General features: G+C 47.2%; 1 protein-coding gene and 1 pseudogene across 2 annotated transcripts; both read right to left on the bottom strand.

The window, feature by feature from the left end:
• Window positions 1–984: 984 nt before the first annotated feature.
• LOC104846810 (phospholipase A and acyltransferase 4-like) lies at window positions 985–3,750 on the bottom strand (annotated as a pseudogene).
• A 7,337-nt stretch (window positions 3,751–11,087) lies between these two features.
• On the bottom strand, window positions 11,088–23,694 carry LOC135231627 (phospholipase A and acyltransferase 3-like). 2 transcript variants are annotated; one of them, XM_064287893.1, is made up of 4 exons: window positions 20,877–23,694; window positions 18,662–18,764; window positions 13,690–13,958; window positions 11,088–12,196 (listed from the first exon to the last, which is right to left on the bottom strand). In XM_064287893.1, exons 1-4 carry the CDS (start codon window positions 20,883–20,885, stop codon window positions 12,095–12,097), a joined length of 483 nt encoding a protein of 160 aa, XP_064143963.1. In that variant the 5' UTR covers window positions 20,886–23,694; the 3' UTR covers window positions 11,088–12,094. The 2 variants fall into 2 exon arrangements, with proteins under 2 accessions (XP_064143963.1, XP_064143962.1); XM_064287892.1 differs by having other exon boundaries at window positions 18,662–23,694.
• Between the last annotated feature and the right edge of the window lie 69 nt (window positions 23,695–23,763).

The following is a 23,763-nucleotide window of genomic DNA, read 5'->3' as shown; positions in this document are numbered from 1 at the left end:
CCTTTTGAGCGAGCTTCCTGAGTGAAGGCATTTTTTTCCTGACTTGGGTTGGGTAGAGAGGAGGTTTGTTGCTGGTCTCCCTGGGACACGGCTCCAAGGGCCAAACTGAGCTAGGCGGAGGGAGGGGCTGTGGCAGAAGCTAGGGGAACTTAAGGAAACTTTCAGTTTAGTGGACAAGATACAACCTAGAAATTCTGGAAATTTCTATTTCCAGCACCACTTCAGCCTTGATATCCAGCTGCAAGTCAACATCCGTGCTTGTATGTCTGATGGTCCCTCAAACATCACATCACCATATCCAAACTCTTGACTTCTGTCCCCAAACTAGCTTTTCCTGCAATTGTTCCTATCTCATCAAGGGCCCCATCCACTCAGTCTCTTGGGCCAGGAGCACTGGAGGTCTGTAGTACAGGGGTAGAGGGCAGAGACTCAATACAAGGGACAGCTGGGGCTTGAATCCTGTCTCTAGGTATATACTGTGGGAAAACAACATCCTCGTCCTGTTTCTTGATCTATAAACTGGGGAGGATAGAAACAGTATCTTTAGCATTGCTTGGAAGATGACGTGAGGTACTGCTTTTACGTGGTCACTTTGGCGCCGGGGTGTATAGGGAGTGCTTGTTGGGATTTGCTGCTTGAGTTGTTCCTGACGCCTTTCACTAGCCACCTCTAACGCATCAGCAACTTCTCTCTGCCCTGGTTCTCATGGACAGGTCAGGTCTAATGGCAGTGATCAGACTCTGCCCACAGGCGACATGGTTGCTGTTGGACATCCATGAGTCGAGCAGAGCAGCAGAATGAGAGAGATATGCACACCTCACACGTGTGAGAGCTCTGGATCCTCCCAGAAATAACCCGGGAAGACTGTGAAGCTGCAGGGATGGAGGCTGTGCCGAAGATTTTACCCAGAAATGTTCCTGAGCTCTTACGGAGGCCCTCGGACCCTGAGCACCCCCAGGCCTGAGTGTTCCCTGGGGGCTCAGGAGACCTGTTATGGAGACAGATTGCCCAGACTCTCCTTGACAAACCTCAGGGCCTCCCAGGAGCTGCCTGTAAGCCAGGTGGTTAGAGCTGGACAGGCCCACAAAGCTCCTCCATCAAAACTCTGCACATGGAGAAGCTGAGGCAAGAGGGGAAGTGATCTGTCCAATGACACTCAGGGGGTTAGAAATAAATCTCGGATTTGCACTTGTTTGTGAAAGCCCATGTTTGCATGATTCACAACACATTTCTCTACGTCACTGATTCTTACCTCTGGCTACACAGCCAGTCATCTGGGAGCTTTAAGAAGATAACCCAAGCATAACTCCAGAAGGGAGATGAATCACCCCAAGGAATGCCTTACCTACCTACTGTCAAGATGATTGAAAAATCGCTCCCAGTCACAGTTCCTACCCCGAAGGGTAGGATATTTGGGATCCTTAGCATGGTTCCTATCCAAAATGTACTCCTTCTGGCCAGCCTTCTCCTTTACAGAACTGGTGACATCACCTACCGACTGTAGTCTGTACTCATGGTCCAAATAGTTGTTTACTTGGTAGCGGCAACCCCCAAACACATCCTCCATGTGCTCCTGCTGTACCACAGTCCTTTCTCTCGGAAATAGGAATATCTTGGAAGAGCCAGCCCTGGGACTCTCCCCTGACAATCAGACATTTGTTGAGAGGCCACAGGTAAAGGTGAGATGAGGCAGAGAAGGGCACAGTGCAAGAAAGAAAGATGAAAAGAATACACTGTTGAGTTTTTGGTCTTTATCCTTTCAACATTGTGATTGGCCTATTACACATTTTGCTCTTTTTTTACTTAACAACACGTAAATATTTTTTGATGCCAATAAAAGTGATTGTCAATGCCAGCCGTAGGATTCTGTTATATGTGTGTATGTAATTTATTTTACCAATCCCTTCTACTGGGCATTCAGATATCTGAAACATTTTCATCAGTGTAAATGATAATTTTAACACATATTTGCTTATTTTTGTGCTCTTGAGTAATTCCAAAAGGGATCACATTTGTTTCAGTATCTACTGTGTTTCAGGCACTGTACTGTGCTGTTTTTCAAAGATCACCTAATTTAATCCTCTTTCTACACTTCAAGCTAAATATTATCATTTTCCTCTTACAGAACCAGTAGTGGACCTAGAGAGAGAAGAAGTGTCTGAGACTGCTGTGAAAATCATAGAGCCAGGATTTGGAACCGCTTTTTTCAAATTCCAAAGGTCAGGTTCTTTCCAGCCCACTGAGCTGAACCTTTGGAAATCCTCAGTATAATTGTCTTGTGGTCTCTGCTCTGGCACAGTTCTGGGCACATAGATAGGGTCACAAAGTAGCTCTCAACTCATGGAGGCAAAATACCATTCTATAGTGCATCCAGCTTTTTGTTTTTTCAGATGTGGGTATGGTAGCTAATGAGCACAATGGCTAAGCATGGTGTTGTTCAGGTTTGTAATCTCAACGGTGATGTTTACATTTAGAATCCTCTTAAGAAAAATTATCTAAACCTTGGCAGTAAGGCATAAAAAGGATCAGGTGTCCTCATGTCATGCCTTGAGTTATGAGGGCCCTCAGTAGTACCTGGATTAAGTGACTTTGATTTGCTGTTTACCTTCGAATCACACTTATTTACAACTCTATTAGGGTAGTTAGTAAACCCGTTGCCAGCGAGTTAATTCCAACTCATAGCGACCATATAAAACAGGGTAGAACTTCCCCACAGGGTTTCCAAGGAACAGATGGTGGATGCGAACTGCCATAACTTTTGGTTAGCAGCCGTAGCTCTTAACCACTGTACCACCAGGGCTCCTAGGGTAGCTGATAACTTGTATGAAACCATTAAGATGCAAAGGTCTTGTTCTGATAGTGGTGACAATGGTTGTGTCCTGTAGCAGTGCAAATGCTAGGTGGAGAAAAGAACGCCAAGGTTACTGTGCCATCGGGCTCTATGACATGAATGATTTTGAATCCGATTTAGGGATCGTATTCTAGCACTCCTTGTTTTCTTTCATTGACTCCACACATGTCAGTTTCCTGCAGTCTCCTGAGACTGGCTTTGTCACCCTGCTGCTTCTGTCAATAATGAGTGAAATCATCATGAGCAGGTGCTCGCTCTACACATGTGTGAGATTATTATCATCATTTTTTAACATGTAGCCTGTGAAAGTTCTTCTATTGAGGAGCATCAGTTATGTAATAGGACACCTTATTCTGTGGAATCCAAACAGCACTGACAGCCTTCTTATGTAAGGTCTGCAACCCTGAGCTTTTGAGAAACTTTGCTGCCTTAAATTAGATCATCGGAGTCGCCAAAACAAAGTGACTCAGCTTTGGGAGAGACCAGCATGCTTATACCTCAGCTTCACTGTGGCAGCCAGTGGGCCTTTCCTTGCTTCATCGGGACAATTGGGACCCTTGGTGCTGACACAAAGGGAGAGGCTACGGCTCCCAACTCAGGCTTCCCTGGCTCATTTCCATCTTTCATTCGTGCTTGTTATCTTAATACTTTGAAAATTCTATTTTCAACAGTACTCACTTAGAATGTACAGATGGATGACATAACCACCTCCCACGTAGATGGCCCAGTGCTCATAGCCAGTGTGAAAAATCTGTCTGAATCAGATCCCCAGGCTTGGGCTCTTGGTGTGGCTGAAACAGAAAAACCAGACAAGGAGTGGACAGGCTCTCGGAAACATCAGAGACCCTGGGGAGGGAGCTGCAGCTCCACCTCAGGACCCTTTTACTGACATCCATCATGTCGTGAGAATCCAGGCGGGGGAGAGCTCCTGCCCTCCAGGGGATCCTCAGCCCTGCTGGCGCTCTTACAGGCCCTATATGGGGGTACCAGGACCGAAAGCCTAGAAAAATGACCCATGTGGAATGTGGGAGAGGACGTTTGTAGAGGGTGAGCGTACTTTGTGTGTCTGCACACCTGTACAGGTACATTGTGCACGTGCTTCCAATTGGCTTACCAAGGGAGCCTGCATGGACAAGACTGCCACTGTGCTTGGCAGTGTCATGCCCAACCAGAGGAATTGGAAAGTTGAGTCTTGAGCTTCTGGCTTTTTGCAGGAGGACCCCTCAGTTCCTCACCGGGTTCTCTTGCCCCATGGCTGTTGATGGCCACATGAAGCTCCTCCTCCTCAGTCTCTGCCCCCATACAGCCTGGGGACACCCATACCTTGGAGCTGACAACCTGAGAAACATGAACTGACAGCTTCTTAAAGGGACATGAGCCTTAGAGTGAGGATTCTGTGGGGTCACCAGTTTCTAAAAGTGAGGTGGGCACTATGCTCGTGGAGCAAGACCTCCGGGGACACTTTTCCTAAAGTAACTGCAACCCTCACAACAGTCCTAGGAGGAAGGAATCATCACCCCATTGCAGAGGTGGGGAGGCTGAGGGTCAGGGAATGCAGTGAAATGAGTTCCGTTATGTGGCCTTTTGCCTTGATTCTTTGGAAAAACTGTTCAAGAGATTTTTCCCCTAAGCCCTAACCAGTTACATTTGCCCTAGTCTTCTACCCCAGAGGGTTTGTTCAGCTTGACTGACATTTCCTGGACAAGCTATAAACAATTTGACTTTTTGTCTGGCCCTGGGCTGCAGCCTGAGTTGTGATCAATTATGCGTCTTGCAGGGATTGGTCAATAGACTATGCAAATGAGGTGACCATAGCAAACTGTGCAAATGAATTGTCTGTGGCCTACGAGAGGGGATTGGTTAATTTGTGGCACCTGCTGGGAGGTACCATGCCTTGAAATTGAGAAGGATTTGTGTATATAAGCACCGAGCCCCATAGAGGTTTTAGAGACAGAAAGAAACAGGAAGAGAAGCAAAAGGAAGAAAGAAGAGAGGAAGTAAAGAAGAGTGATAAGAGGCAAGGAAACTCCTAAAAGAACTGTAACGCTGGTCAAGGGGTATAACACTGAAGATAGCAACTGCCCTGGAAAGGGCCCAGCAGCAGAGCTGGTGGCGACAGATGGCAGGGCCCAGAGGAGCCTGTCTTGAGGTGGCTGAGAGGAGGACTGCATGGCTGGGGGGAGCTGAGAGAGCTGTCATGCACTGAAAAAGGGAGACTTTGCCTATATGCTTTCTGATGTTGAGTTGCAGCCTGTTGATCCTGATCCCAAGTTGTACCCCATTATTTCCTTAATAAACCATTTAACTGTAAGTACAGTTTATGAGTTCTGTGAGACATTGCAGTAAATTTCTGGACCTAAACAGGGGAGGAAAGAGTGCTGAGGGGAGGGAGAGTGGCCGGTGTCAGAGTTGGAGTGGTACAGCCGCTTGGAGAATGTGGAAACCGGGGATATAGTTAACCTCCACCTCATAGAAATCGGCTTTGTGCTGATTCTTATACCTGAAATTATTTTACAGAGAGGCAGAGGGAAACGCCCAAGAACATTTCATCCCAGAAGAGGGTGAGCTAGTCTTCTCTGCCCACTTCTCACTGTGGACCTCCATTGGTCCCAGCCTTCCTCCCCTCCCATATCTCCTTCCTAAGTCTCAAAGTCCCATCCCAGGGAACACCAGTTATATAAACTGCAAATTTTTCTCCATCTTTGTTTCTGATCTCTGTGTACAACAAACCCTTCTCCATCCCTCATCCTAGGCTGTCTGACCAGAAGCCAGGGAGTCGTGATTAACTTTGCCCTCTTTCTCACGCCAAAATCCAATCGCCAAGTGCCATCCATGCTGACCTTGTATGTTTCCCCTAAATTCATTTCTTTGACCCATCTCCCCTTCCATTGACATGGCTCAGGAAAGCCCCGACCCTGCTCCATGATCACCCTGGCTTCCTGTCCCTGCCTGTCCTCATCTAGTCTCCTCAAGAGCAAGTGCAGCCTTCCCAAAGGGACCATCCGGCCATGACCTTCCTCTGACCTAAGTCACAGTGCACACCATTTGGGCAGCTCAGAGGCCCTTTATGACCGGTCTCCTGCTACATTTCATCCCTCTTGCCCTCCCTGTGCTCTGTCCTCCAACCAACTGGAGGACTGTGGTCCCCTCATCACAGCACTCTCTCTTGTCTGCACAATCAGTTCTCTCTGCTTCCAACCACATTCCCAAAGCACTTGTCCTCTACTCCCCTCCCCATCAGACACTGTTACAGATTGAATTGTCCCCCCAAAATGCATGTCAACCTTGCTATGCCATGATTCCCAGTATTGTGTGGTTGTCCACCATTTTGTGATCTGATGTGATTATCCTGTGTGTTGTAAATCCTAACCTCTATGATCTTAATGAGGCAGAACTCAAACCTATAGGATTAGGTTGTATCTTGAGTTAATCGCTTTTGAGATATAAAAGACAGAATCGAGCAGAATGGAGAGGGACCTCATGCTACCAAGAACGAACCACAGGGAGCAGATTGTGCCCTTTGGACCTGGGGTCCCTGAACTGAGATGCTTCTTGACCAAGGGAAGATTAATGACACGGACCTTTCCCCAGGACTGACAGAGAGAGAAAGCTTTCTCAGGAGCTGGCACCCAGAATTTGGACTTCTAGCATCCTAAACTGTGAGAGAATAAATTCCTGTTTATTAAAACCATCCACTTGTGGTATTTCTGTTATAGCAACACTAGGTAACTAGGACAGAATTTGGTACCAAGAGTGGGCTGCAGCTCTGCAAATACCTAAAATGTGGAAGCGGTTTTGAAACTGTGAATGGTAGAGGGTGGGAGAATTTTGTTTTGTTTTGTTTTTAATTGTTTTTTAGGTGCAAGTTTACAAATCAAGTCAGTCTCTCATACAAAAACTTATACACGCCTTGCTATGTACTCCTAGCTGCTCTCCTTTTAATGAGACAACACGTTCCTCCTCTTCACACTCTAATCCCCATGTCCATTCAACCAGCTCTTGTCCTCCTCTTCCTTCTCATCTCACCACCAGACAGGAGTTGCCCACATAGTCTCAAGTGTCACCTTGAGCCAAGAAGCTCACTCCTCAACAGTATCATTGTCTATCTTATAGTTCAGGCCAATCTCTGTCTGTAGAGTTAGCTTTGAGAACGGTTCCAATCTTGGGCTATCAAGGGGTCCAGGAACCATGACCGCCAGGGTCCCTCCAGTCTCACTCAGACCAGTAAGCCTGGTATTTTTATGAGAATTTGAGATCTGCATCCCACTGTTCTCCTGCTCCATCAGGAATTCTCTGTAGTGTTCTCTGTCAGGGCAGTTATCGGTAGTAGCCAGGGCACCATTTAGTTCTGGAAGAGTTTTAAAGGTGTGTCGTACTAAAAGCCTAAATTGCCTTGGAGAGGTTGTTGGTGGAATTATGGACATCAGACAGTTCTGGTGAGAACTCAGAAGGAAGTGAGGAGAGCTGTGACACTGGAGATGGTGCAGATGGCAAGAAGCTGCAGCAGAGAAATGGCAGCAGTAGAACCAGGAGACAGGCATAAAATGGCACGGAAGCCAACCTATGGAGCAGGAGAGCAGAATGCCTTCAGGCAGAAGGCGTCCTGGTGGAGTGGGGTGCCAGCGGGATGGGGCCAGGTCTGCTGCCCAAAGCTGAGAGTGTGGGACTTCCATGCCCAAGGGGCAGAAGAACCAGGTCTGCCAGGGCCCAAGGGGTAGAGTCACCAGTCAGATGGATTAGTAGAATAGGGCAGCCAATGTTGAGGAGCAGAGTTGCCATTCCCATGGGCCTGGAAGGCAGAGCTGAAGCTCAGGGCCGAGGGGCCTCCACCCAGCCCCTCCATCCAGAATCCAGAACATGTGGCCAACACCCAGAGTCTGGAGGACAGGGCCATTGCCTCAATCATCTCTGAGAACAGAGGATTATCTTCAAGCTTTGAAAACTTATGTAATGTATTCTGCTGACTTGCTTGGTGCCTGTTATCCCTTCTTTCCCTCCAATTTCTCCCATTTGTAATGGAAATGTCTACTTTGTGCTTGTTCCACTATTGTACTTTGGAAGAAGTAAACTCGTATTTTAGATTTCACAGAGGAAGAGGAATTTTGCCCTAGGATGGACTTTGGACTTGGAGTAGATTTAAGACTTTTGCTGTGATATTATGAGGTGAATGTGTTTCCTTGTGGCAAGGATGTGAATTTGGGGGGGCCAAAGGGTGGAATTTTATGGATTGAATTTCATACCCCCAGAATGTGTGTCAGCTTGCCTGGGCTGCAATTCCTGGTATTGTGTGGTCATCCACCATTTTGTGATCTGATGTAATTATCCTTTGCATTGTAAATCCTAACCTTTATGATGTTAAGGATGCATTGCATTGGGCAAATCTGCTGCAAAAGTTCTCTTTAAAGCATTAAAAAGCAAAGATGTCACTTTAAGGACTAAGGTATTCCTGACCCAAGCCATGGTGTTTTCAATCATTTCATCATATGCATGTGAAAGCTGGACAATGAGTGAGGAAAACCAAAGAAGAATTGATGCATTTAAATTATGATGTTGGCGAAGAATACTGAATAAACCATGGACTGGCAGAAGAATGAACAAAACTGTCTTGGAAGAAGTACAGCCTGAATGCTTTTTAGAAGCAAGGATGGTGAGATGCTATCTCACATACTTTGGGCATGTTATCAGCAAGGACCTGTCCCTGGAGAAGGACATCATGCTTGGTAGAGTAGACAGTCAGCGAAAAAGAGGAAGACCCTTAACGAGATGGACTGATGCAGTGGCTGAAACAATGGGCTCACGCATAATGATTGTGAGGACAGCACAGGACAGGGCAGCGTTTCCTTCCATTGTACATAGGGCCGCTATGTATCAGCAATGACTTGACTGTACCTAACAACATGATCTTAATGAGGCAGAATTAGAGACAATTATGTTAATGAGGCAGGACTCAATCTACAGGATTAGTTTGTATCTTGAGTCAGTCTCTTTTGAGACATAAGAGAGAATTGAGTGGAGAGGAGAGGGACATCAGGCCACCAAGAAAGAAGCACTGGGAGCAGAGCATGTCCTTTGGACCTGGTCCCTGCTCTCAGAAGCTCCTAGGCCAGGGGAAGATTGATGACAAGGACCTTTCCCCAGAACCAGCAGAGTGTCAAAGGCTTCCTTGGGAGCTAGCACCCTGAATTCAGACTTCTAGCCTCCTGGACTGTGAGAGAAAAAATTTCTGTTTGTTAAAGTCATCTCCTTGAGGTATTTCTGTTATCGCACCACTAGATAACTAAGACAGACACCTTTTTCCATGAGCAGCCTGCCTTGTCTGCTGCAGACTGGCCTGATCTGGGCCTGTGCCTGCACACGCACACGCGCGCACGCACACACACACACACACACACACACCTCTGACCAAGACTTACTCACCCTAAGTCCCATTTCTTCCAGGTCCTCCCATAATATGGCTAATTTTTACTAAAATGCCAATGATTGAAGAGGTTGAGTGCAAATTTTCTCTGGAAGGCACCGCTAAGGAGGTACTTAGAGAACATAATGCTAAAAACAAAAAGTGAATTCAATATGGCAAATGTCAGGCATCAGGGCAGGCGGTGGAAGCAGACTGGAGTTAGGGTACCTTTCACCCAAAACCTGAAGAGAATCCGCTGGGAGTTTGGGGTGGTGACCCTGATGGCTCTCCAGGTGGCCCGGGCACGAGGATCTGGAACAGTGACCCTTGCCCACAGTGGGAGGGACTGCCGAGGGTCTCCTGGTCTTATCAGCACTGCTGTCACCCCTAAGCACCTGCCCCCCGACCCCGGGCAGCACAGGGTGTCTCCCATGAAGGACAGTCCAGGCCTGGCCCCACCAGCTTCTTCACAGGAAGTCAAAGATTGGGGAGCCAAACACCTCGCCCACCCGTCTGCCTGTGACTTCAAGCCTGTTCCAAGAGATGCTGCTCCAAGGTTTCTGCTGTTGTGTCGTTGTTGGCTGCCATTGAGTCTACCGCTACTCATGGCGACCCCATGCACAAAGGAACAAAATGTTACCCCAGGCCTGTGCCATCCACGTGATCGGCTGCAGACCGGACCATTGTGATCCACTGGGGTTTTGCTGGCCGATTTTCAGAAGTAGCCCTCCATGCCTTTCTTCCTAGTCCGTCTTAGCCTGGAAGCTCTGCTGTAACCTGTTTAGCAACATAGCAACACAAAAGGCTCCACTGACACTCGGGTGGTGGGTAAGCATGAGGTACACTGGCTGGGAATTGAACCCAGGCCTCCCCCATGGAAGGGGAGAACTCTACCACTGAAGGCATAGGCCTGATAAAATCCCCAGGGAAAGAATAACAACAACAACAACAAAAAACCCCATCGCCAATTCACAGTGACTCTGTAGGACAGAGTATACCCCCCCGATAAGGTTTCCAAGGAGCAGCTCGTGGGTTCGAGCTGCTGACCTTTATGGTTAGCAGCCGAATTCTTAATTATTGCTCCAGCAGGGCTCCAGGGAAAGAATAGGCAGCTATGAAAGGACATTTAGCCAAGGCAAAGGGTGGCTGGTGCCCACAAAACCTCATCAGAAATGACTAAGCAGCTTGGCTCAGAAACTCAGGCTTCTGGGTCAAATGGACCAGACCCTCCGCTCACTGGCTGTATGACCTTGGCTAACTGGGCTGGCCTCTCTGAGCCCACTTTCCCCATAGAAAGCAACTGACAGGTGCTGGCTTCCTCTTCATACCTGGGCCCTCGGCAGAGACACTGGCGTAGGGTGGGGAAGTTAGGGGTTGCTGCTGGCCAGGTGAGTGGTGTGGGTGGGGTTCCCTCTCACCACTCCTGATGACTTCTAATAAAAAGGGCACTTGAAACATGAAAAAAGAAAGGTCTGGATACAAATATTGCATCTTGCAAACAGTACTGGTATATTGGGATATAAGATCTATGGGAGATACAAGCACCAGCCTTTAATTTCAGCCCAGAATCTCCCCTGGGAGATTCAAGCAGCGCTTGAGGATCCAGTTGAAGGTTGGTTCCTGCTCCCTCCCCTCCCCTGGGAGCAGGTAAAAGCAATTTCGGCCATGGACCTGGGCATACCTGCATCTCCTCCAAGTAAAGCTTCCTCTACCGCCGTGTTTGTACCATGTGACCCTGCCCCATTCAGCACAGCTGATAGGCTTCGTGTGGTCACCTGACACAAGGACAGCCAATCAGCAGGCTGGGCCAATCAGAGTCTCTCAGGAACTTGAACTGGAACACAGGAAGGGGCAGGAGGCAGGGGAACTGAGGTGAGCTGAGCAGATGCAGGAAGAGAAACCAGCACAGGGATGTGGGATCAGTGACTTGAGGATCGTGGTGAACAGATGTGGTGCCTATGCAGGCGTGCTGAGGAGGTGGAAGTGGCAAGGCAGGGAAAAGATGTAGAGAGCTGACAAAAACTCATTTTGGTTAGCGTTGGTCCAGTAGTAGAATTCCTGCCAACCATGCTGGAGACCAGGATATGATTCCAGGCCAGGGCACCGCATGTGTAGCTACCACCCACCTATCTGTCATTGGAGGCTTGCATGTTGCTGCAATGTGGAACAGGTTTCAGCAGAGCTTTCAGACTAAGACAGACTAGGAAGAAAGGCCTGGCTATCTAGTTCTGAAAATCAGCCAATGAAAACTCTGTGAATCACAATGGTGCAATCCAAAACTGATCATGGGAATAGGGCAGGACCAGGCAGCATTTCATTCTACTGTGCGTGGGGTTACCATGAGTCAGGTCGACCAGATACAGCTTAAAAGCAACGGTCTTTATTGGAATCAAGAGGAGCGGGGAGTAACGAGGGGAAGGGGAGCTGGCAGTCCCTGTAGCTGAGTCACATTCATTGCCGAAAATCTTCAACAGAGTTCCAGCCGCTGGGGTCTCATGCTGTGGGCCAAAGATTCCTGTCTTGTCCATCAGTCAGGTCTGTCTAGCCCCATGCTCCATGTGCATACTCAGGTCTCAAAAAAACACAGCCTTCATGAGAGGAAACCCACAGAATGGCCAGGATGCAACTCAGTGTCGCCAGGAAAGAGCCCCTGTCCACTCCCCCCCCAACACACTTCACGCTGGGCTGCATTTTCCCAGATAAAATCTTTCTACTTCTACTTTTATTTAGCTCCATTAAAATAAGCCAAAATGATCACAAATGGTGAAATCAATAAACCAAACCCCACACCTACTGGCTAAGCCAGATGCCCCGTAACTTCTTGCTGTCAAGACAGTTCCTTGAACTTATTGCTGTTGCCGCCTGTTTCTGGTCACCAGAAGCGCAATGAGGCCTACGGCTGCCAGGCCCACTCCCACGGCACCCACTGTAGCGACTGCATCAGAGACCTGAAACAGAGGGTAGGGTGGTTAGACTCAACCTCAGGGATCTAACCACTGATACATACACCAAGAACATTCAGCTCGGGAAAGACCCCATCTGGCCTTTGTCCTCTGATTCTAATCCTGGGGTACCACCTCCCTTTCACCATAGCACCTCTACCACCTTACAAGGGAAGAACTGAATCCTGCCCCATCCTGAGTCTGGTGCACAGCCCGAGGGTAAACATTCCTGGACACCAAGAAGGGACAGTTCTCTAGAGCCCTGCTCCTAAACAGAGGGGGCTTCCAGAAGACAGATATAGTCCCAAACCCCCATGGACGGAGGGTCCCTGCCTTATCTGTGGGCTACCTTAGAAGGCAGTTCTACAGAGATGTGGTTGCCGTGGAAATGTGCCTTCATGTGTGTATTTGAATTAAAAAATTAAGTCAGGCTTTTTTCTAAAAGAAATTCTTTGGCTGATTGGTTTGACAATGACACCTGGCTTTGTTATGTGAATTGTATAGCAGACAGTCGCCATTGGTTGAATGAGTTAAATCTGCGCCTCCAAGGCTGGGAGGGAAATATGTACACAAAGCATGCAAGCAACACACAACACGCCAGAAATTCCATCCTTTGCAATTTTTTGACATTTATATTTTTTAATATGTTCAACGTCACCTAAAACGTATGAGGGGATACTCATTTTTTCTAATTTTTTGAGACCAGGAGTGGTCCTCTATTCTTGTAAAAAAGATTAAAAACTTTTATTGGAACACAAGTCCATCATTTACATATTGTCTATAGCTACTTCGGAGCTACAACCACAACAGCGGATACAGTAGTGCACCAGCGACCATCTGCTGGGTAAAGCCGAGAATATTTACTGCCTGGCCCTTTCCCTTTAAGGGAGACGTTTCCCCAGTGGGACCTGGCTTTTGCTCCTCCTGGCTCCCACTGCTTCTATTCCTTGTCAACCTTTCCCTCATAACCTCCAGCTCATTTTCCAGCTTCAGATGAACTGAAAGAATTAAACCAGACTCAGCTCAGGTCTTCTATGAAGCCTTCCTTGATCAGGGCCCTGGAGCAGAACACACCTGGGTTCAAATCCCACCCCTGCACAGTACTAGAGACTCAATGCCTAAATGTCTAGTGAGTTGGATGAGTTACTTAAATGCTCTGAGTCTCAGTTTCCCCGTCTGGAAAATGGGGATAATAACACCTGCCTCCATGCTGTAGTGAGGGCCTGTCTCAGGGAGGGCTCCACAACAGAGTGATCTTCGTGGCTGTGACTCATTTCCTGGTCCATCGCCATCCTGACTGCACTGCTCTGTGTTGCCTACTTGCCTGTCTGCCTCCCCATACTCACTATTGCCCCGACTGTGACGTCCTCAAGGGCAAGGTTTCCATCTCTGCTGTCTGGCCTTGTCTACCCTGGCCCAGCTCACCGCAGAGGCCCAGCCACTGTCGATTGAAGGAAAGAGCTGGTTCCTGGGGATGGGGACAGAGGCTGAGGACACACCTGGTCACTGCAGGCAACTCCATAGCGCAGCTCGTTCACAAAGTGCTCGCAGTTCCTGCTGGTCAGCTGGTAGACCACCTCCCGTCCCACCAGCTTCTCTGCCCGCTGAACGATTTTTCTGGGAGGTAGCGGAAAGTACCTGTCATCATGTTTGTTATTGATCCGGTACCTGTCCCGCCCAACTACCACAGACAGCAGTTCCTTCTTCACTATGGCTTTATCCATCAGGGCAGACATGACACTGGCCGCACCAGCTCCAGCAAACTCACCTGTGGATCCACAAAGAGGAAAGAGAGATTGGTCCTGGGCAAGGCTTCAGGGACTCAGGGCTGGCCCTGAGGCAGACAGCCTCATTGTCCTTGGCACCGTGAATAAGGGTGAGCTAGGGCAGGCCTGGCCATCCTGCCTCATCTCAAACTCAAGGAGAACAGGTGAGACCCAAGGCCGCGTGATTGGAAAGGTCACTGGGATTTCCTGGGCTCTGGCTTCCTCATTTCTGAAGTGAAGGACGTGAGTTTTTCCAAAGTACCATGGGAGTTCAGATGTTCCTGAAAGCATCAGTGGGCAAGGTAGCCTGAGGCACGACAGAGGAGGCCGGATCCGCCACATCCCAGTCGCAGCTTCCCCCTCACTAGCTCGTGGCCTTAAAAAGTCACCCTCCCTGAGTCGGAACCAAGGAGCCCCACAGGCTAGGGTGGCATCTTGAAATAGCCAGAAAGGAACCAGTTGAGCAAGACAGTGGCCCAGGTCCCTGCCTGGGCTCACTCATTGTGTTCAAGCAAGTCCCTTCTCTCCGGGCCCCAGTTTTATCATTTACAAATTGAGGGCTTTGGGCCAGATGATGACCACCGTCTCCTAGCTCTACATTTGCCCGTTCTCCTCTAAGTGGACATCAGCCTTACCCAGGCCTGCTGGGAAGCTGAAATGAGACACCTGGAACTGTCACGGAGGGCCCAATGGACGCCAGGGTGTCAGATGAATCAGCTGAAGGCAGCCGGATTCACAGAGAGCCAATCGGTGCAATGTCAGTCTCTGTATAGCCAATTCACCGATTGGCCAGTTTCTAAATTTACTCTTTTTATTTATTTATTTTTTCTTTCTGTTTTCGTTATACTGTAGTTCACTAGTTTTCATTTTCTTTTCGGAAGGGCATTTTAAAGAATGCTAGCTTTGTCTTTGCCCTGCTCACTCCAGCTGCTGGAGCAGGGACAGGGGCAGAGAAGAGAGACCTCTGCAGAGGAAAAAGCAGAGAGAAGGGTCAGCACTCAGCCTTGCTGGACTGCAGATCCCAGAAAGAAGGGGAGGTTGGAGGAAACCAGACATAAAGTATCTCCCAACCTAGTCATGCCTTCTCTGCTTCTAATCTCTCCTTCCCTGCCCCTCAGGCTTCCCATCTTTTTCCCTAGTCCCCCTGCCCACCTCTCTCCCCATCTGCATCCCTCAGTATCCCCAAGCCCTGGTCTCTCTCCCTTTCCTCTCAGTGTCCCCTTCCCTGCCCCTTAGGCGCCTCTTATCTAGGATGCATTGGTTTCTTTCTCCCAACAGAGGGCAAACTCTCCCATATTACTGGTGAGGCTATAAAATGGTACTCTGGACAACAGTTTCCTATGAAGTTAAACATTCACTTCCTATAAACCAAAAAAACCAAACTGAGTGCCGTCGAGTCAATTCCAACTCATAGCGACCTTATAGGACAGAGTAGAACTGCCCCATAGAGTTTCTAAGGAGCACCTGGCTGATTCGAACTGCTAACCCTTTGGTCAGCACCCGTAGCACTTAACCACTATGCCTGGTGGTGTAGTGGTTAAGTGCTACGGCTGCTGACCAAAGGGTCGGCAGTTCACTTACCATACAACCCCACAATTCTACTCCTACATATTTACCCAAAAGAAATAAAAACCTAGGTCCACATTAAAAAAAAAAAAACCCTATAGGAATACTTATAGAGGCTCTATTCTTTACTGTGAAAACCACCCAAATTTCCTTCAGCTAGTGAAATAAAAGATGATACAGCCAGACCGTGGAATACTACTCAGCAAGCAAAAAGAATAAAGTACTGATACCTACTACCACAGAAATTCATTATGCTATATTAAAGAAGCTGTACACAAAAGACTACCTACTATACAATTCTATTTATATAAATGAAGAAATTATCTAGCAATATCATTAATATCACATGCTAGCAAAATTGTGCTGAAGATAGTTCAAAATTAGCTGCAGCAGTATATCAACAGGGAACTGCCAGAAATTCAGGCCAGATTCAGAAGCTGACGTGGAACCAGGGATATCATTGCTGATGTAAGATGAATCCTGGCTGAAAGCAGAGAATACCAGAAAGATGTTCACCTGTGTTTTATTTACTATGCTAAGGCATTTGACTATATGGATCATAACAAATTATGGATAACATTGCGAAGAATGGGAATTCCACAACACTTAATTGTGCTCATGAGGAACCTGTACACAGATCAATAGGCAATTGTTCAGACAGAACAAGGAGACACTGAGTGGTTTAAAATCAGGAAAGGTGTGTGTCAGGGTTGTTTCCTTTCACCATACCTATTCAATCTGTATGCTTAACAAATAATCCGAGAAGCTGGACTATATGAAGAATGGGGCATCAGGATTGGAGGAAGACTCATTAACAACCTGCATTATGCAGATAACACAACCTTGCTTGCTGAAAGTGAAGAGGACTTGAAGCACTTACAGATGAAGATCAAAGACCACACCCTTCAGTATGGATTACACCTCAACATAAAGAAAACAAAAATCCTCACAAGTGGACCAATAAGTCACATCATGATAAATGGAGAAAAGATTGAAGTTGTCAAGGATTTCATTTTACTTGGATCCACAATCAACACACATGGAAGTAGCAGTCAAGAAATCATAAGATGCATTGCATTAGACAAATCTGCTGCAAAGGACCTCTTTAAAGTGTTGAAAAGCAAAGATGTCACCTTGAAGACTAAGGTGCGCCCGACCCAATCCTTGGTATTTTCAATCACATCATATGCATGTGAAAGCTGAACAATGAATAAGGAAGACTGCCAAAAGAAAGAACAAATCATGGGAGTACAACCAGAATGCTCCTTAGAAGCAAGGATGGCAAGACTTCGTCTTACAGACTTTGGACATGTTGTCAGTAGGGATCGGTCCATGGAGAAGACATCATGCTTTTTTAAAAGTACAGGGCCGGTGGAAAAGAGTAAGACCCTCAGTGAGATGGATTGACACAGTGGCTGCAACAATGGGCTCAAGCATAACAATTGTAAGGATGGCACAAGACCCGGCAGTGTTTCGTTCTGTGGTACATAGGGTCGATAGTCGGAATCAACTTGACAGCACCTAACAACAACAACATATGACATTCTGGAAAAGGTATAACTATAGACACAGAGAAAACATCGTAAGTTTCCAGGAGCTGGGGGTGGGGGGGAGGGTGTTCACTACGTAGGGACACAGGGGAATTTGGGGGGATGAGGGAACTGTTCTACATCGTGATTGTTGTGGTGATTACCTGACTGCATTTATCAAGGCTCATAGAACTGTAGACTATGTGATTGGATCCATAGTCTACTACGGAATTTTATTATTTGTAAACTATACCTCAACAAACTTAATTTTTAAAAACTAAACTTGAATACACATACACACACATGCTGTACAACTGCTCTGAATGGTTGTGTAGGGTTCTATTGTATGCAGGTATCTACTTTGTTCAACCAGCTCCCTACTGCTGTGCACTTCTGTGGTTTTCAATGATTCTGCATTTTCTTTAATGCCATGAAGCTTCAGAAGGAAGGGGAGGTTGACTCAGCACCTAGCCAGGCCCTGCTCCAGTGCCTTCACACACACTCCTTCATTTCAGCCCTCCAGGACCTGGAAGGCAGATATCCTTATCCCTGCTCTACAGAGGGTGCAGCTGAACTAGGCAAGGTGAAGTTACATGTTCAAGGTCACACAGTTGGTAAATGCAGGGGCCAGGATCCCAAACTGGCTCTATGTAATTGGGAGGCCCACGCTACTTCCATTACACTAGGCACTGTTGTAAATGCCAGTTGTCACCTATTTGACGGAAATAATTGTTTCTTACTCTTTTCCTATACCTCCTGAACAAGAAATACACAGGAGATAGGACACATGTATCAAGTACAATGGAGAACCTGGAACTGAAACCCATTCCATCATGGAAAAAGGTCAACAGTCTGTCCATAGACTTATGATAAAGAGAACTAGCAGTTGATACTCTCAGCAGGGAAGAGCATGATTCATTCAACAAGTATTCACTGAGTGCTAATGGACCACAACTACCACAGCCTCCACCAGACTGAGTTCAGAACAACTAGATGGTGCCCGGCTACCATCACCAACTGCTCTGACGGGATCATAATAGAAGGTCCAGGACAGAGCAGGAGAAAAATGTACAACAAAAATCAAACTCACAAAAAAAGACCAGACTTACAGGTCTGACAGAGACTAGAGAAACCCCAAGAGTGTAACTCCCAGACACCCTTTTAACTCAGTACTGAAGTCACTCGTGAAGGTCACCCTTCAGCCAAAGATTAGACAGGCCTATAAAATAAACAATAACACACGTAGTTCTACCACATATACGAGGTTAAATGGGCACACCAGCCCGAAAGCAAAGACAAGAAGGCAGGAAGAGACAGGAAAATTGGATGACTGGAAACGGGGAACCCAAGATCGAGAAGAGGAGAGTGTTGACACAATACAGGGTTGGCAACCAATGTCACAAAACAATTTGTGTATTAACTGTTTAATGAGAAACTAATTTGCTCTGTAAACTTTCACCTAAAGCACAATAAAAAAAAATTAATTAAAAAATATTCTCCGAGTGCCTTCTGTGTGCCAGGCACTGAAGTGAGGACAATCACATAATTCATCAGGCATCTGCCCACACTTCCAAACTCCATGCTTATGTGTAAATACGGCCCATCCTTACTTGGAGGAGCCAGGTGGATCACATAACCACCTCCCACGTAGATGGCCCAGTGCTGATAGCCAATGCGAAAAATCTCAATCAGGTCTCCAAGCTTTGGTCTATCCTGCAACAGAAAAACAGAGACAGGCATTGTTGTGCCCTCCCAGGAAACATCCAAGCACTCCCTCAGCCCTGGTCACCAAGGCAGGAAACAGGGAGGGGAGGTCTCTTCACACAGGTGGAAGCTCCTCCCCTTTATTGAAGCTGCTGGGGCTGGAAAGGTGTTCTTCAGGGAAGGAGGAGATGCGGGGGGGAGTCTATGAGTCGGTGTGCACAGCTGGGTGTGAGTGTTTCGTATGTACGGAGCATGTTTGTGTCAGTGAGCAAGTTTGTGATTCCTGAGGACATCTGCAATGCCTCATAGGGGGCCACGGGCCACGTATCAAGGCCTGAGTGAAGCTTGAGATTCAGAGCTCCGACTGGCAAAGCCCAACGTGCCAGACAAGTGCTGAGCCCATGACCCACATTACCCTTTGGGTGAGAACATCATCACCCCACTAGACAAATGAGGAGACTGAGTCTCAGGAGTGTGAGGCCACTTGCCAATGATCCTTACCTAGTGAGTAGAAGAGCAAGTTTGAAATCTAGGTCTGAACGTTTCTAACATTTGTGCCCTTAATAAGCTCAGGCCGGCCTGGGACAGGCTGGGCTTAAGGGCACGCAGCTCCAGGCAAGGGATTACAGGGTGGGGTTCGGAGTCGGTGGTGGGGCAGTGCCCCCCTGGGATTCCTGTGGACAGAAGGCACGTTGTCCTGGCTCAGGTCAAATGTGAGACACACCCTAGGCATAGGAATTTTGTGTCAGGAATGCTCCGAGGCCAGCCACCACCCATCCTCCACCTGACTGATAAGCTGGGTCACATGGGGTGGGACTTCCTGACTAGGCATTTGAGCTGCTACTCGGAGTGGTGAGGTTACCAGTCAACTGGAAGCCTGGCAGGGACAGTGAAATCTTTGACAACCGGGTCAAGAGTCCACTTGACCAAAGATAGGATGATTTGAGCTCAAAAAGAATAATAACTGTACTTAGATGGAAACACGTGTTACATCCATGAATTCTTATTGATATTTTTTAAACTCCTGAAGGATGCCAAGGAATCACCACGTTATCCTAAAAACAAGTAAATAAAGGAAAAGATTCAAGTATTTCCTAAATGAACTACACTGGGAGAACTAAATTAAAAACAACCACAAAACTCAAACTCACAAAACAATACATGTGGAGTACTATTATTTATGTACACAAATGTGTACAGAAATATTTGGAAGGACACACACCAAATTGTATAGAGGGGGAGGTATCTACAAAGTGGAGGATGGTGAAAGGGACTTTAGCCTTAATACCAATAGTTTTTGTTTGGGCTTGTCTGTTTTTTTTTTAACCAGGAGAATGTATTATGTATTTCTTCTGGAATTAAAAAAAAAGTAAAGACTTTGAAGTCAGACCTACCTAGGCTCAAATCCCCTCTCTGCCTCTTGGACAAGTTACTTCCTCAGAGTATGGGTGCCCTTATCATAGAATTGGGGGTAATTGTTCCTACCTGACAGGGCTGCTGCCAAGATTAAATACAGCCCCTAGCAGATGTTGGAGGAATGCAGCGAGTGCTCAGGAAATGTGAAATGTGGCTTTTATTAAGTCTGAAGGAAAAAGCAAGGGACGGAACAGGGGCAAAGGGATGAAGGGAAAAGCTGAGGTGCTGACAGTATTTGGAGGTGAGGGGGCAGGAACACCTTCCTGAAAAGCCCCCACCATGTCTCCACAAAAGTCTGAATCATTTTCCTGGACCCTCCTGCCCCTGCTCCTGCCAGGGACCAACTGAAGAGACTGTGACCTAGGAGGTGGGCCCTGGGCAGTGGGCCCCTCAGCACTGAATGACTGGATGACGGCTTGGAAAACCTCAAACCCAAACCCAGGGCATGTTGCTCCTCAGCCTCAGTGGGCCAAACCCCACGCAGCCACTGAGACAGGGAAGCCTCTGGGCTTGTGGCCCAGCACTGTGGCTCCTTCCTCTCACTGTGTCTGAGAGAATCGGATCCTCAGGCCCCCTCAGCATGTACCCTGTGTCCCCTCTGTGCCAGAGCTGCAGACCAATGAGGAAAACAGGCATAATCACCACTAACAGGATTATTGTTGCTGTTTGAAATAAAAGCTTTAGAAATCTTTCTGGGGCACTTACCGAAGACATCCTTCCAGCAAGATGTTGTCTTGTGCATTTGGTCCAGCCTTCTAAGAGTTTCGTTTTTCGTTGGCCCTACCCAGCAATGTAAATATTTCAAAAACTGGATCAAGGTTCACATGAGTATTGCCCTGTCTAGAAACAGGACCTGGGCACACACCAAGTCAGCAAGTGTCTTAGGATGGGTTCTCTAGAGAAGCAAAACCAGTAAAGCATATAAATATATACAGAGAGAGATTTGTATCAAGCAAATGGCTCACGAGGTCATAGAGACTGGAATGTCCCAAGTCTGTGGGTCAGGTTGGTGGCTTCTCCTGATTCATGTAACTACAGGGGCTGGCGAACCCAAGATCAGCAGGTCAGAGAGCAGGGCTGTTGCTCACAGGCTATGAAGATCATGGAATCTCAAGATCGGCAGGCAAGACAGTGGGTAAACTGCTAGCTCAAAGGCCAAGAACTGGAGGTCAGACAAACAGGAGCCGGCTGCAGGACCCAGAGCAAGCAAAAGCCCATGAGCCTTGCCAGAATGTCCACTTACATTCAATGCAGGCCACACACCCAAGGAAACTCCCTTTCAACTGATTGGCTACTCACAGCAGATCCTGTTATGGGGGTGATCACATTCTATCAAATCTCAACCTGGAAATGATTACAACATCATAAGACTGCCAAACCCCTCAGAATCATGGCCCAGCCAAGCTGACGCACAATCTTAACCATCACAACAAGTAGGTCTGGAAATTAACATTCCCAAAAAGAGGAAGACACTGTAAGAGATGGATTGACTCAGTGGCTACAACCATGGGCTCAAGCATAGCAACAATTGCGAGGACGGCGCAGGACTGGGCAGTGTTTCGTTCTGTTGTGCATAGGGTCACTGTGAGTCAAAACCAACTCGACGGCACCTAACAACAACAATAACGAATTCTGTCTTAGTTATCTGGTATTACTGTAACAGAAATACCACAAGTAGATGGCTTTGGCAAACAGAAATTTATTCCCACACAATTTAGGAGGCTAGAAGTTCAAAATCAGGGTGCCGGCTAAAGCTGTAAAATTCTCAAGGACCCTTAGCATCTCTGCGGAGCCAGCTAGTCTCCCGGCCCATGTGGTCTTGCTCCCATGAAGACACAACCTCTCTCAGCATTTCCGCTCCATTCTGTTGTGGTTTCAGTGCAGTGATCTTTGGAGGATTCCCAAGCCTTAATTATGGAAGGAGACAGTGGGGTTGGCTTAGCTAATTACCTCCTGCCACCATTGGCCAGAATCCTTTGGATCTACCCCCACTGAGGATGCTGGACATCTTCTGAGTGGCTGACCTTGAGTCAGGTGGTCTTGGCTCATCCAATCAATGCCATCTCCTTGCAACCACATCACACCCCTGCTTCCCAGAGCAGGAGGGCTTGGCTGGGTGCTTTCAGCTGAAGGGACCAGCACAGTGACTAACTGTACTGTGCGAGGAGGAAATGGGAAGAGATGTCACTGTCCCCACTCTGGGTCTTGCAGCGTTTCACCTAATCCAGTCTGTTCAGAGTGCCAGGAAATCAGGCTGAAGAGCCACATAAAAGGAGAGTCAAAGCAAGGGCAGGTGGGCTGGGAATTCTGCTTGTCCACCTGTCCATGCAGCTCGTAGGTGGGAAAAGGGACCAAAGCTCTCTCTACTGGGCAGAGAGTGGGGCAGAGGCAGGTCACACACCCAGCCTGCTGGCAAACAATAGGACTACTGCCTGAAGTACATTCATGTTTAATCTTTTTATATTTTTTTCTTATTTTATAAAAGGTGATAAAAATAAAACCTCCGTGTTTCCCACTCCCTCCGCCAACCATCCAGTTCACCCTCCTGGAGGCAACATTACCAGTTTGTTGGTATTCGTCCAGGAATTTCTTAGCTTAAATATACTGTATGTGTGTGTGTTTTAGGTGAGAGTTTACAGAGAAAATTAGTTTCTCATTCAAAAATTTATACACAAACTTTTTCGTGACATTGGTTGCAATCACTGCACTGTCAGCACTCTCCCCCTTTCTGCTCCAGGTTCCCCGTGTCCATGCCTTCAGTCTTCCTGTCCCTTCCTGCCTTCTTATCTTAGTTTTTGAGCAGACATTGCCCATTTGGTCTCATATACTTTATTGATCTAAGGAGCGTGCCCCTCATGCATGTTATTGTTTGCTTTGTAGGTCTGTCTAATCTTTGGCTGAACGATGGACTTCGGGAGTGGCTTCAGTTTCAGTCTTGAATTAGCAGGGTGTCCAAGGGCCTATAGTCCTGGGGGTTCCTACAGTCTCTGTCAGGCCAGTAAGTCTGATCTTTTTATGTGAATTTGAATTTTGTTCTACATTTTTTCTCCCTCTCTGCCCGGGACCCTCTATTGTGATCCCTTTCAGAGCAGTCAATGATGATAACCTGGTACCATCTAGTTATTCTGGGTTCAGCCTGGTAAAGGCTGTGATTCATCAGTCCTTTGGATTAATATTTTCCTTGTGTCTTTGGTTTTTCTCATTCTTCTTTGCTCCAGACAGGATGAGACTAATAGATGTATCTTAGATGGCTACTTGCAAGCTTCTAAGACCCCAAATGCTACTCACCAAAGTGGTATGTGGAACATTTTCTTTATGAACTATGTCATGCCAATTGAGCTACATGTCCCCTGAGGCCAGGGTCCCCAGGCTTCAGCCCCAGAAACTCAGCCCCTCAAGGTATTTGGATGTGCCTAGGAAGCTTCTATGACTGCGCCTCCTTTGTGCTCTATATATGAATATACATACAAATATGTATGTAAAAATATCCACAGCCTAACCCGTATACGCACATGGGTATACTTCTATACACTCTCTTTACCCTGTTCTACACGTGTATCTCCCTATATGTCTGCTTGTTAGTTATTGTTTG

The sequence above is a fragment of the Loxodonta africana genome, chromosome 7, assembly GCF_030014295.1.
Source record: "Loxodonta africana isolate mLoxAfr1 chromosome 7, mLoxAfr1.hap2, whole genome shotgun sequence".
Taxonomy (NCBI): Eukaryota; Metazoa; Chordata; class Mammalia; order Proboscidea; family Elephantidae; genus Loxodonta; species Loxodonta africana.
Note: the sequence above shows the minus strand (reverse complement) of the source record. Positions and strands in the feature narration are given on the sequence as shown.

What these genes read in the sequence shown, in the direction of transcription:
- LOC135231627 (XM_064287892.1), bottom strand. Translation starts at nt 18,791, where the DNA reads ATGCCTGTCTCTGTTTTTCTGTTGCAGGATAGACCAAAGCTTGGAGAC. An exon ending in GATCCACCTGGCTCCTCCAA is followed by an intron (nt 13,959 to 18,661) that starts GTAAGGATGGGC and finishes GTGGATCCACAG; the next exon opens with GTGAGTTTGCTGGAGCTGGT. An exon ending in GAGTTGCCTGCAGTGACCAG is followed by an intron (nt 12,197 to 13,689) that starts GTGTGTCCTCAG and finishes CCTCTGTTTCAG; the next exon opens with GTCTCTGATGCAGTCGCTAC.